The sequence below is a fragment of the Staurois parvus genome, unplaced genomic scaffold (assembly GCF_062004578.1).
Source record: "Staurois parvus isolate SC_StPar_1 unplaced genomic scaffold, SC_StPar_1.0 ptg000169l, whole genome shotgun sequence".
Taxonomy (NCBI): Eukaryota; Metazoa; Chordata; class Amphibia; order Anura; family Ranidae; genus Staurois; species Staurois parvus.
Window position 1 is genome coordinate 154,190 of NW_028317965.1, and position 14,818 is coordinate 169,007.

A 14,818-nucleotide genomic window follows, 5' to 3' on the forward strand; every position below is an offset into this window, starting at 1 on the left:
GAGGAAAGAGGGCGGGAGAGGGAGAAAGAGAGAGGAAAGAGGGCGGGAGAGGGAGAAAAGAGAGAGAGAGAGGAAAGCGGGCGGGAGAGGGAGAAAAGAGAGAGGAACGAGGGTGGGAGAGGGAGAAGAGAGAAAGAGGGCAGGAGAGGGAGAAAAGAGGGGGGAGGGAGAAAAGAGGGGAGAGGGAGAAAAGAGGAGAGGAAAAAGGGCGAGAGAGGGAGAAAAGAGGAGAGGAAAGAGGGCGGGAGAGGGAGAAAAGAGAGGAAAGCGGGCGGGAGAGGGAGGAAAGAGGGCGGGAGAGGGAGAAAAGAGAGGAAAGAGGGCGGGAGAGGGAGAAAAGAGAGGAAAGAGGGCGGGAGAGGGAGAAAAGAGGAAAGAGGGCGGGAGAGGGAGAAAAGAGGAAAGAGGGCGGGAGAGGGAGAAAAGAGAGGAAAGAGGGCAGGAGGGCAAGGGAGAAAAGAGAGGAAAGAGGGAGGGCGAGGGAGAAAAGAGAGGAAAGAGGGAGGGCGAGGGAGAAAAGAGAGGAAAGAGGGAGGGCGAGGGAGAAAAGAGAGAGGGGGGTGGGAAAGAGAAGCCCATGAGATGAAAGGTGGGAGGGGGTTTAGACATCTGAACTAGACACTTCAGTAGGAAGGATGTTCACAATCCAACATATAAGAATTCAGAGTGCAGGAATTAGGGATGGAAGGGGGGAGAACAGGCACACTTTCCTACACTCCGATTTCAGATTGAGCAGGTGGTCACATGGCTTCGGCGGTCAAAAGACCACGATGTCCCCTCCCCCTTTAGCCTGTGTTTCAAGAAGCTGAAGTTGATGGGTGGTCTGTGCAGTTCCATGTGGTCCAGCTGGGGATGCAGCACGGTTGGGGTGCAGTCAGCATGCTCTGCTAAACTAGCGCTCAAAGCGGCTTACGTGAGAGAGCTGTGGTGGGTGTACACCGGGGAGGGGGCCAGATCTCTGGATCAGTGAGCGGCGTCCTGGTGCCTGAAAGCAGATGGCTGACAAAAGCCCAGGCACCAGGACACCATTTTCGTCTCCCTGGTGACCTGGTGACTGGGATTTGTCAAGCCCTGCTCTATGCATTGCCGGCAGTTCTTGGCTGGTGGGAGGAATCGGCAGGGTACAGTACATAATTTCATCACATCACAGTACCGTGCCATAGTTTTCCTCTTAACGGCTCTCAGTCCTGATGCAAGCAGTGGGCTGGTTCTTGGGTGGAATAATTCATATATCAAAATTCTGAGATGGGTGGCTGTCAGTCAGGAGGAGTAGGTGTTCCTATGGAGATGTTTTTGCCTGCGGACCACAGTAGGTAATGTCCACATGTGATGCTGAGCTGCCATGATTGAAATGACTGAAATCCAGTGAATCACGGGTGGATCAGGGAGATCCAGGCTGGGGAGGAAAAGGTTAGAAGATTCTGGAGGTCCTCCAGCCAGGAAATGAGGTGGGTTCTGTCTGACTTACAGCAGCTTCTAATTCACAATGTGAGAAGCTCACAGTGTGCAGTGAAATCAGAGTAAGGCTGCTTTCAAACTGCTGCATTGCAAAAACTTTGTAAAAATGCTTTATTGATGTGTTTCCAATGCATTTTCTGGTTTCCTGCACCTGTGAAAATGGACATATGACTTTCGTGATGTGTTTTCTATACATTTCAATAGGGAGGTGTGTCTTTTTTTTTTTTTGTTTGTTTGTTTGTTTTAACATGCAGGACTTTTAAAAGCACTGAAATGCAACTGAAGGATGTGAATAGTTTGAAAGGCTTTAAAGGGATGCATTTGTCATGTATTTTTCTCCCGCTCATTTCTTTTTTTAACTGAAAAACTGATCAGTGTGAAGGGACCTACGTCATTTGTGTGTGGGAGAGGAGCCTGTACAACTGCCAAGGCTGAAAGTAAAGCTGGCTATACACGTGTAGGTTTTCAGACAAGAATATTCGTCTTAAAAGTCCTATGAAAATTTTTTGCATATTCGATGAATGGATGAATTTCATTCGAAAATTGTCTTTTGCTTTTAACATTTGATTTTAAAATGAATGCAATTTCTGAAAGGTAACCACACACACTGACCAAAATTTGTTTGATCGAGGAGTTTTCCCTCCTCTCCCTTCAAATTTTCTCGTCACTACTGTCTAAAACGAGCATCAAGTTGACCCCACAAATGATTCCAAATCAAACAAATATTCTTGAAACAAACATTCTCAGATGAAAATCTATACATGTATGTCCAGCTCTAGACTGGAGTGCAGCTTTAACATTGATTGGAGGTATCCTCCTGTGCTTTATATAGATAAGAACCCTATATATGAAGCTGCTGTCACTCTACTTATACCAATAAGTGATCAAAAATGTGTCTATAATTTAGTGAAGCGCTATAAATAATATATATAACATAGTGCCATTAATAACTCATAGTGCTGTATGAAAATATACTAATACATTCACAAAAGTATAAATGAGTGATAAACAATGTAATAAGTGATAAATATATATCCAAATAATTCATAAATCCAATTGATAAACTGATAATTGTGATTTACACACATAAATCATCAATGTGCATATAAAAAAACAAGTCCATGCAGGTGTAACTGTCAAGGTCCTACCTTTACCCAGAGGTTATGTTACTCCATGTGCTGGCATCCATCTTGGATTGCTGCTGAGCATGGTGGGAGTCTTTTATGCCTTCAGGTCTCTGAGGTCCATCCCCCAGAGGGGCGTGGCTGATTACATATAAGCCTGTTGCCCGCACGTGCTCTTTGCACTTGTGTCTTGTGGTCGCTATAACGCTGTTCTGACTCGGCTTGTGACTCGACTATTCTTTGTGGTCTCCTTTGATCTGACCCTCTGTTGCTGAACCCGGCTGGTGACCCGTGATTCTCGTCTGCTGTCCTGTATCGTTTTGTCCTGTTGTCGTCGACCCGGCCTGCCTGACTACTCTATTGTCTTTTCCACCAGCTACACGCCATTGGCGGCGGCCATTACTGCAACTGAGGTGTCTCGGGGGCCATGACCTGGTTCCTGGCTGCGTCAAGTCCATCCCCACCATCAGGGGCCCTCGTGAAGGGCAGCCTGGGACTTAGACTCCGCGCCCTGAGGCACTTCGGTCTGTGGGTGGTGGTTGTCGTCAGCCAGTGCGTTACATTGTTATTAGGCCTGCCTGTCCGTTCCTCAGCTCCTGCCCTGACAGTAACTTGTGAAAACAAGAAGAGTGATCTTCACTTCTAGTGCTCAAAAATCCTCAAATGGCAGCAATGCCTGCTCACCTCCCCACACAGGGCCAAAGGGCTATTAATCTCCTCTATGGCCGATCCTTTATTCCAGGTAGCTCATCAATGGATTGCAGGACTTCCACTCCACCTCCACTCAATCGTTATATAGGACACAAAAAGAACTTCCCATAGTGTAGCTTTAACATTGGCTCTGCTAATGGCCGGATGTTGTTTTGCCCATTTATAGAGCTTATATGTCCCTGTTGTATGAATAGTTGCTGCAAGTAAGTAAAATCTATTCGTAAACTGTCAATACGATTCAGCATTCCCTGGCACTTAGTTTTTCTTTAAGTATATGTAAGCCCGATTTTTAAAGTGGAACTAAACTGTATCTGAGCACCACAAGCTGAAAACACTATTTCACCTCTTCCAACCGGCTGTACGCATTTATGCAGCCTCTCGGCAGGTGGGTCTTAACACCAAGAGTCCGCATATATGTGTACCTGAAGATAGACAGAGCTGTGCCGAGCGCTAGCCCTCCCGGTACAGTTAACGGCAGCTAACGTAAAGCCCCTGATCTCTACTTGCGATGGGAGCTTTCCGATCATGTGACCACTGTGACAGCCAGTCCAGAAGATCTGGACTTCTCCAGAGCCTCCCCCATCCTCTGGAACTCTGTACCCCAACCTAGCCGACTATCGCCTACTCTGCTCACTTTTAGGTGATCTCTGAAAATCTTTTCAAGGAAGCCTATCCTGCCTTCAGCTAATAATGGAATCTTCTATTTGTCCTATCAGTTCTTCCCCCACAGTTACTACCTTTTGTACCACCAGCACCTCTCTCTTAGATTGTAAGCTCCAAGGAGCAGGACCCTCCTAGCCCTCTTGTATTGAACTGTGTCGTCGCTGTATTGTCTCCTTTTATATTGTAAAGCGCTGAGCAAACTGTTGGTGCCATACAAAATCCTGCTGTATAATAATTCTTCTTTGCAAAATGGCTCAAGCTCTGTCAGATTGGATGGAGAGTGTCTGAACAGCAATTTTCAAGTCTTGCCACAGCTTCTCAATTGAATTTAGGTCTGGACTGTGAAGGGGCCATTTTAACACATGAATATGCTTTGATCTAAACCATTCCATTGTAGCTCTGGATGGATGTTTAGAATCGTTGTCCTGCAGGAAGGTGAACTTCCGCCTCAGTCTCAAGTCTTTTGCAGACTCTAACAGGTTTTCTTCTAAGATTGCCCTGTATTTGGCTCCATCCATCTTCTCATCAACTCTGACTAGCTTCCCTGTCCCAGCTGAAGAAAGGCATCCCCACAACATGATGCTGCCACCACCATGTTTCACGGTGGGGATGGTGTGTTCAGAGTGATGTGCAGTGTTAGTTTTCCCCCACACATAGCATTTTGCTTTTAGGCCAAAAAGTTCAATTTTGGTCTCATCTGACCAGAGCACCTTCTTCCACATGTTTGCTGTGTCCCCAACATGGCTTCTTGCAAACTGCAAATGGGACTTCTTTCAGCAATGGCTTTTTTTTTTTCCACTCTTGTATAAAGGCCAGATTTGTGGAGTGCACGACTAATAGTTGTCCTGTGCACAGATTCTCCCACCTGAGCTGTGGATCTCTGCAGTTCCTCCGGAGTTACCATGGACCTCTTGGCTGCTTCTCTGCTTAATGCTCTCCTTGCCCAGCCTGTCAGTTTAGGTGGATGGCCATGACTTGGTAGGTTTCCAGTTGTGCCATACTCTTTCCATTTTCAGATGATGGTTTGAACAGTGCTCTGTGAGATGTTCAAAGCTTGGGATAGTTTGTAAAACGTAACCCTGCTTTAAACTTCTCCACAACTTTACCCCTGACCTGCCTGGTGTGTTCCTTGGCCTTCACTATGCTGTTTGTTCACTAATGTTCTCTAACAAACCTCTGAGGGCTTCAGAGAACAGCTGTATTATTACTAATTTGGTGACTTCTGAGTGCAACCAGTTCCACTAGATTTTAGTTAGGGGTATCAGAGTAAAGGGGACTGAATACAAATGCACGCCGCACTTTCAGATAATTTGTAAAAAATTTTGAAAACTGTTTATCATTTTCCTTCTACTTCAGAATTATGTGCCACTTTGTGTTGGTCTATCACATAAAATCCCAATAGAATACATTTACGTTTTTGGTTGAAACTTAAATGTAGAAAATTTCAAGAGGTATGAATACTTTTTCAAGGTACTGTATATAAATCAGTTTTGTGTTTAGAGGCATGCCTGTTCCAAGTCAGTTTTATGAAATCCACTGTTGCCAGTTTTAGCAATGTGGCTTCTAGGTTAGACTGCAGTCTGTTTTTTCGTTTTTGTGTTCAGCAACCTCCCTCTTTTGCTTCATTGTGTTGGGTGAAGGTGATGTCAGAAAAGAACACAGTGTCTTGCTATAAACTGTATCCTCTGAAGTCAAATTCTCATTTGTGGTGTGTGTGTGACAAGCCTTTTCAAGGTCTTGTTTACGCTAACAGTAGGGACTGCTGCTTCTGTAAAAAGCAATCCACACGGAATGTTTTTCAGAGGCGTTTGACAGGTGGTGATCTGTTGTCTCCCTAATGCCTGTTTCAACCCCCTAAATGCCACAACAATGTGCATTGCATGCGGTTCCTGCAAGATCCCATTCAGTTGCGGGGTGGAATGCGACGTGGTTATAATTCCTCCTGCAAAGAATTGCAGCTGCAGCATGTGTGCACCCCTGGCTGCCACTTTACGGCTAAAGGGAGAGCAATTGAAAAAAAAATGTGGCTCAACCGCTTGGTTTTACCGCCCTTAATCAAAGGGTTGCTCACTGATGATGATGCATCTTTGATGCTTCTAGTAAGTTTTTATTTATTTTATTTTTTTTTGTAATATATATTTTAGGGCCATTTGTGTATTTTTAGAAGTCTGGTTTAATGTTTTCCTTTTTTTTGAACCGCTCAGTGTAGAATTGTGTGTTATTTGGCCGTTATTCTGTACGAGAATTTTTATTGCTCCTTATTTGTTGGACGCATCTTCCCATAGGTCGATGAATTTTTCATACAATTTTGCTCTGTCCACAAAACTGCGGCTACATTTTAACTATCCAAGCGAGCTGCAGCCCCGGGTCATGTAGAGTATAGTGTACAGGACCATTTTCTTATCAATCATTTATCAAGTGACAGCACAATAGTGCAGTAGTTGCTTCCCAACGGTGCCACTGGGCTTTGTAGTAAATCGGCAGCCATTCCACTGCTCAGCTCCTGGCTTATACCTTTTTTTTTCTTCTTCTTTCATTCTTTATATAGGGAAGGATACTGCAACAAACCGCAAGAAGTAACAAGATATCCAGTATATCCATTAGGAGGTGTAGAAACAAAAAAAAAAAAAAAAAGCATTTTCATAAGTTGCTGCAAAGTTAGTCTATGTAAACCCAGCCTCTAAAATATCACATAGTCTTTAAAGCGATATTAAAGCTTTTTGTCTTTTTTTTTTAATATAACATGCCATATTTACCTGCTGCGTGTAATGGCTCCTCTTCTCAGGTCCTTCGGCAGCACTCCTGGCTACTCCCCCATAACTAGTGCCCTCCAAAGCAAGCCACTTGCTATGGGGACCATGGTGCGTGCAGGGGCGGACTGACCACTTGTGCACTCGGGGGCCCGGGGTCAGTAAGGGGCCCCATGAGATGCCCCTGGTACCTTTTTCATAGGCTTTTTTGGGTGTGGTCAAGGACACAGGGGCCCCATGATCCCCTATTGCCCGGGGGCCCCATGAGTTTTCAGTTCGCCTCTGGGTGTGTGCTCGCTCCCAAGCCCTGCTCTATGCATCCATAAGACACATAGAGCTGCGTCTCGGCCCCGCTCCGCTCCCCGATTTCTCCTCATTGGCTCACTGCCTGTGATTGACAGCAGTGGGAGCCATTGGCTGTCTCTCAGCTAGTCAGGAGAGAGAGACCAGGGACAGCCGAAGCTCCTGTGCACATTCCTGTTTAGAGAGTGGGCTCAGATGTGTATTGGGGGTTCTGTGTGGGGAGCAGCACACAAAAGGTTTTTATACCTTCATGCATAGAATGTATGAAGGTAAAAAAAAAAACCCTTTAGCCTTTAGAACTTTAAAGTAGAACTATAGACACAACTTTTTTTTTTTCCCTTTTGGAGACAGTACGGGAGGGCTATAACCCCTGTCAGTTTTTTTTTTTTGCAATCTGTGTCCCCTTGGTGAGATTTACCTTCACTTCCTGTCCCATAGCCAAAACAGGAAGTGAGGGTGAATCCCTGTAAATTAGAGGAATCCATTGGGGCCCCCCCAAGTCACCAGAACTAGTGTCCCCATTGGAAGTTCCCCTCTCTCGCTCTTCGGGGGACCTAAACTTTAGTATTTTCTTTTACTTTTGATGATGATGGTAAACAGAACAAAGAGAGAGGCCAAATCTCCCTAATGACAGTGCTAGGAATAAAAACCTGACAGATGTTCAAATCCATTGTCAGATCTGCAGCTTTCATTGAAATGATATCTGGTGATCCTGCTATGAGGGTTCTTTTTTTAGGCACTTTGTTATGGGGCGATGTTGCCATCTCCCTACTAGGCCCCTGTATTGTCACCCTATGATAATGACTTCAAATGGAGACCACTACGCGATCATGGTCCACTGTTACCACCATCAGGAAACCCACCCTGAGAAATGTCATGCAGCCATCACTGAAGTGCATGTACATAGGAAGCAACTGCAGAAGATCCGCAGTAATAGGATGCTTCAAACAACGAAAATAAAATACTCTGTGCTTTAGCTGACCAAACCTCATTTAGTAAAGGTTTACATCTGATTTAATTTGCTTTGCAGGACCGTTATTATTTTTTCTATAAATTATTTATTTAATACAGGGACTTGTATAACACTGTCAGTTTACATTTACATATTTACATATATATTGTACATTCACATTGGTCTCTGTCCTCAAGGAGCCTACAATCTAAGGTCACTAACCAACATTCATACATACAAACTAAGGACAATCAACCTACCAAACTGTTTTTGGTGTGTGGGAGGAAACCACAGTACCCGGAGGATGCAAACTCCAGGCAGGTAGTGCCATGGTTGGGATTCGAGATCCCTAGTGCTGCTAGATGGAAGTGCTAATCACTTAGCCACTGTGCTGCCCTTACACCTTTTGTTACTTGAGTGTTGAGACATCTGTACCAGAATTTTCACTTGCTTCAGGTCTATTTCATGAATTGACAAGTCCCTCTCCCCCCCCCCCCCCCCCCCCACAGGGATATGTAGTATTCAGACATCTGCCGTCAGCAGCTGTCAGAATACCTGAACAGTTTCTGCATCTTACTTGATGTAGTTGCTGTTTATTGCTTTGCAGATTAGGGTTGTATTTTATTTTTATTTATTTCAGGTACTTATATAGCACCATCAATTTACGCAGTGCTTTACATATATATTGTACATTCACATCAGTCCCTAACCCTCAAGGGGCATACAATCTAAGGTCCCTAACTCACATCCATACATACACATACTAGGGACAATTTAGACAGGAGCCAATTAACCTACCAGCATGTCTTTGGAGAGTGGGAGGAACCCGGAGGAGAACATGCAAACTCCAGGCAGGTGGTGCCATGGTCGGGATTTGAACCAGCGACCCTAGTACTGCCAGGCGGAAGTGCTAACCATTTAGCCACTGTGCTGCCCTATTGGATGTATACAATATATTCAAAATTATAGTAGTCATGGTGGGGGGTACAGTAGCTTAGTAGTTGGGAGCCCCCCCCCCCTCCCGTGGCTTAGTGGATAGGAGTAGGGTCCTACGTTCGAAACCCAGCCAGGACACTACCTGCATAGGGTTGGCATGTTCCTTCCTGCGTGTGCGTAAATTTCCTCCAGGTATTCCAGTTTCCTCCTACACCATGTGTATATATTCTTTCTGGGCTTATAAACAGATGGATTCCTCTTTCTCAGGTGGAAAACCATGAATTTTTGGTAAAGCCGTCCTTTGATCCCAACTTGACAGAACTGAGAGAGAAGATGGATGGACTGGAGAAGAACATGCAGGGATCTCTTAATAGTGCGGCCAAGGAGTTGGGTAAGTCGTCATCTCTGTGTATGAGGAACCTGGAGTTTCACACTTTTGTGGTCACTAGATAAACCTAGTCTGTCAGTAGACTGTGTTATAGAATATATGAGAAGTACATAGTTCTTGCGCAATCACATCTGCTCAACACTCCAGAGAATGCCGGGTTATCCATTTACTAATGAAAATCTTGTTTTTTTTCCCGCAAGTCCTCTCAGCCCTATTTACTGCATGGATTTTTAAGAAGCTTTTTCTTGCACGTTCTTACCTGTTTCTGCTCTGTAGATAAGGATTTAAAGTGTCAAGTCTGTGAATTACAATCTCGTTGTATTCAAATAAACTGTCTAAAGCTGTATTAGGCTACATTCACACTGGCGATTAGGGTTGCTGTGCATAGTAGCTGCAGGAATCAGAGATTCCTGATGTGACTTTCATTGGTTAGGTGCGGCTACCGGCCCCCATTCACTATAATGTGAGGCCACGGCTGCCGCAGCTGTTCATGGCTCTGCACAGGCAGCGATTGCTTGCAATGATCGCTACTGGATGCAATGTGTGCGTCCGGCAGCGATCACCACAGGGAATCACTGGCTGTGCAGAGAGCCGCGAACAGCTGCAGCCACTGTCGACCTGACATTATAGTGATTAGGGCCAGCAGCTGCACCTAGCCTCTGCAGCAACTTGCAGAGGCAACTTACTGGCTGGATCACCAGGTGAAAACTAAGGCAGTCGTCATAGCTAGGAGTTAACTCCTTGGCACTGACGGTATGCAAACATGTAGCCTCTCAGCGGCTGGACCTTGATGCTAAGAAGCCGCATATTTGTGTACCCAATATAAACAAACGTGCCTAGAAAGCACGCCCTGCGCCCTCCTGGCACATTTACTGACACCTCACGGAAAGGTCCCGACCGCTGTTTGCTTTTGGGTATAATAATGCTTTAATCAAAGAACAGTCAATCTGTTAATATAGATCTAAATCTTTCATTGAAATAGAAGTGACCCCCCCACTCTTACGGATGAGCCAATGTGCAAAAACATTTTGAACGTTCTTAGCCAATTTGGAAAAATTCCAAAAACTGAACATCACCTTGTCACTGAATGTGTTTCTGGCTTGGACGTCCAGTTGCTGCGAAGAAGTCAGTCTGTGAATTCTATCTACTAAATTTATAATCCGCCCTACACTGCAACGTCACTTCGAGGTCTTTCATTGCCAGCTGTGCTGAAGCTATTCTGGTTTGTGTGTCTATTCAATGTAATTATGGATTTCAAGTCAGAGAGCAAATGAAGATTAATACTCCGTTTACTAGGCACGTGCCCATCGCTGTGCTTTATCAGCAAAGACTTGCAATTGTTTGCTATAAATAAGCATTGCTGGTGTCATTAATGTTTTAACCCTTCATGACTGGAGTTTTGTTATATTTTTGTGACACAAATAAATCCACTTAGGCTCCAGATCAGTGACACCCTAGGTAGTGCTGCCAGGATCAGGATGAGAGGCCTGCAATCTGCACCTTTTAACAAGTCAACGCTCGTATTCCTCACAGGTCCCCTCTTGTTAAAGTGTTTGTAAAGGTACAATTTTTATTTAAAAAAATGGTAAATGTTATATTTATTTGCTCTGTGCAATAATTTCACACAGAACAACCCGATCCTCCTCGGGTTTCCCACTGGTGCTCCTCCCCTCTGCTGAGTGCCCCCCATGACAAGCCATTTGCTATGGGGGCACTTGTGCGTGCTCGCTCTCGAACAGCCTCTGCGTGTCCATAAGACACTTAGAGCCGTGACTCAGCCCCACCCCCTGCTCCCTCCTCAATGGCTGTGATAAATAGCGGTGTGAGCCAATAAGAAGGCAGAGACCCCAGAGAGCCGTTGCTCTTGTGCACACCACTTGATCAGGCTCAGGTATGTATAAGGGGGGGGCTGAACACTGAAGGTTTTTTACCTTCATGCATAGAATGCATGGAGGTAAAAAAACTTCAGCCTTTAGAACCACTTTAATTACATGAGTGCGTCTAAATCTCCCTTTCCTCTGAAGCATGATCAGCATTCGGATCATTCTTCTGAAGCCCAATCAGCATTTGGACCACATTTCAGAAGTTACTGACCGGCAGTGAGGTTGTGAAGCGATGCCTTTTTAAACCCCATTTTTGCCGACAAACAAACACCACAACTGGGTACATTGCACACGGTTATGGCACTACCCAGTTTGCTTCAATGTGTAAAATTCGGTGGGCTTGCTACATGTCGGGTAAACTTTGCCACGGGAGCAAAGCATCATGACAGCGGCATGTAAACACCTCCATCCGTTGCATATTGCATTTTTGCTGCCCCCTAACTGCACGTCTAAATGAAGCAGAAAACTGTGTTTTTCTGCACAAAGCTGCACATGTATGGTGTGAACAGGGCACAATAAATGACAATTGTTCACAGTGGTATGCAGAAACACAGACGTGATGTGAGCAACTTTTGTGTGGTCCCTGCAGTATAAATGCACACCTCTGTACCACATTGATAGTACTGGGTGTTCCAACGTCACCAGAACAGCAGGATGGACCTGTGCACTACAGCGAGGCCTGGTCTCCAAAGCTGAATTCCAGGTGTGGATAGTTTTTTGCATAGTTACATACAGTGGGGATCGAAAGTTTGGGCCCCCAGCTAAAAATTTGTATTAATGTGCATAAAGAAGCCAAGGAAAGATGGAAAAATCTCCAAAAGGCATCAAATTACAGATTAGACATTCTTATAATATGTCAAGAAAAGTTAGATTTTATTTCCATCATTTACACTTTCAAAATAACAGAAAACAAAAAAATGGCGTCTGCAAAAGTTTGGGCACCCTGCAGAGTTAATATCTTGTACTGCCCCCTTTGGCAAGTATCACAGCTTGTAAACGCTTTTTGTAGCCAGCCAAGAGTCTTTCAATTCTTGTTTGAGGTATCTTTGCCCATTCTTCCTTACAAAGTCTTCCAGTTCTTTGAGATTTCTGGGCTGTCTGTCACGCACTGCTCTTTTAAGGTCTATCCATAGATTTTCAATTGTTGAGGTCAGGAGATTGTGAAGGCCATGGCAAAACCTTCAGTTTACGCCTCTTGATGTAATCCCCCGTGGATTTCGAGGTGTGTTTAGGATCATTATCCATTTGTAGAAGCCATCCTCTCTTTAACTTCAGCTTTTTCACAGATGGCATCAAGTTACCATCCAAAATTTGCTGAAATTTTATTGAATCCATTTTTCCTTCTACTCGTGAGATGTTCCCCATGCCACTGGCTGCAACACAACCCCAAAGCATGATTGATCCAACCCCATGCTTAACAGTTGGACAGAGGTTCTTTTCATTCCATTCTGTGCCCCTTCTTCTCCAAACGTACCTTTGCTCATTCCGGCCAAAAAGTTCAATTTTAACCTCATCGGTCCACAGAACTTGTTTCCAAAATGCATCAGATTTGTCTATATGTTCATTTGCAAAGTTCAAACGATGATTTTTGTGGTGAGGACGTAGAAGAGGTTTTCTTCTGATGACTCTTCCATGAAGACCATATTTGTACAAGTATCTCTTTATAGTGGAATAGTGAACCACAACTCCAGTGTCTGCCAGATCTTTCTGGAGGGATCGTGCAGTCAAACGTGGGTTTTGAATTGTTTTTCTCACAATCCTGCGAGCTGTTCTGTCTGATATTTTTCTTGGTCTTCCAGATCTTGCTTTAACTTCCACTGTTCCTGATGACTGCCATTTCTTAATTACATTCCGAACAGAGGATATTGACATCTGAAAACGCTTTGCTATCTTCTAATAGCCTTCTCCAGCTTTGTGAGCGTCAACTATTTTCAGTTTCAGTTTTCTAGACAACTGCTTAGAAGAACCCATGGTGCTGATTGTTGGGGCAAGGTCAGATGAGTCTGGGCATTTAAAACCTTTGAGATTGACATCACCTGGTCTTCCCAGACGACGATTGAGAACAATCCATGACACTGGCAGGTCTCAGCTTTGCAAAGGGGGCAGTGCATGCTATAAATGCTGCAGGGTGCCCAAACTTTTGCAGATGCCATTTTTTTGTTTTCTGTTATTTTGAAAGTGTAAATGATGGAAATAAAATCTAACTTTTGTTGACATATTATTAGAATGTCTAATCTGTCATTTGATGCCTTTTGGAGATTTTTCCATCTTTCCTTGGCTTCTTTATGCACATTAATAAAAATTTTTAGCTGGGGTGCCCAAACTTTCGATCCCCACTGTATACCTGTGGATGATCTTACATAGATGTAATCATACCAGCCAACTGTTGTTATATCAATCACATTTACATTACATTGTGTTTTGTTGTAGGGATTTTTTTTCTGACCCACAAAAGTCATGGGGGTTGTAAGTCAATGGGAGTGATGAGTTTGCCTCGGCACAGACTGATTAAAGGGGGACATGCCCATGAAACATGCATCATGGCAATCCAGGAAGTTTGATCTGAGATTGGCAGCAGAGCTCCCAGAGCAATGACAGCTCCAATCATGCTTCCCGGATTGCCATGATGATGTTTGTTTCAGGGGCATGTCCCCCTTTCTCAAGTCTCTCCACTCTAAAGTTTAGTATCCTGATTGGATGACCTTGTCCAAGCACTGGGCACATGTTCGTGTTCTGCTGCACATGTTATTCACAGGGTATTACAGAGAGAAGTAAAGCCAGGATACCTGGCACTGGCCATGCAACAAATTACGATATGTGCAGTAGATCTACACTGCATGGCTTTTCAGGAGTTAATTTTTCTGATGACTAAAGTAATTGGTTTTTTCTGTATCATTATCCTTAAGTAACATTGGGCTGTCAGAGCACATAGGCCCTTTCAATACATCTTGCTGTAACTTTAGCTTGTACTGTCATCTGCCGTTCCCGTGAGACGTGCTGTATGTAGCATTAGTGCTGTCAGATGAAGCTTTGTTTATATTGTGGCAATATTGCTTAGACCTTAGATGTAAGGCGACGAAAGAGAGAAGGTCAAAATATAGTTCATTTGTTCATCTCGTATCGCTGTAATTATTGGTGACAGGAATAAGTGTAATGCAGGTCAGCATATACAGTGGGGCAAAAAAGTATTTAGTCAGCCACCAATTGTGCAAGTTCTCCCACTTAAAAAGATGAGAGAGGCCTGTAATTGGCATCATAGGTAGACCTCAACTATGAGAGACAAAATGAGAAAAAAAACCCAGACAATCACATTGGCTGATTTGGAAAGAATTTATTTGCAAATTATGGTGGAAAATGAGTATTTGGTCACCTAAAAACAAGCAAGATTTCTGGCTCTCACAGACCTGTACCTTCTTCTTTAAGAGGCTCCTCTGTCCTGCACTCATTACCTGTATCAATGGCACCTGTTTGAACTTGTTATCAGTATAAAAGACACCTGTCCACAACCTCAAACAATCACACTCCAAACTCCACTATGGTGAAGACCAAAGAGCTATCGAAGGACACCAGAAACAAAATTGTAGACCTGCACCAGGCTGGGAAGATTGAATCTGCAATAGGCAAGTAGCTTGGTGTGAACAAATCAACTG

The 14,818-nt window shown here is 44.2% G+C and overlaps 1 protein-coding gene across 1 annotated transcript in view; it reads left to right on the top strand.

Moving 5' to 3' along the window:
• The window catches only part of MSH2 (mutS homolog 2), a 191,566-nt gene that overhangs the window by 103,987 nt on the left and 72,761 nt on the right, over positions 1-14,818 (top strand). Inside the window, exon 9 of the mRNA XM_089676428.1 lies at positions 9,165-9,288. Within this exon, the coding sequence (XP_089532554.1) occupies positions 9,165-9,288 (124 nt within the window). The remainder of the gene's footprint in view (positions 1-9,164; positions 9,289-14,818) is intronic.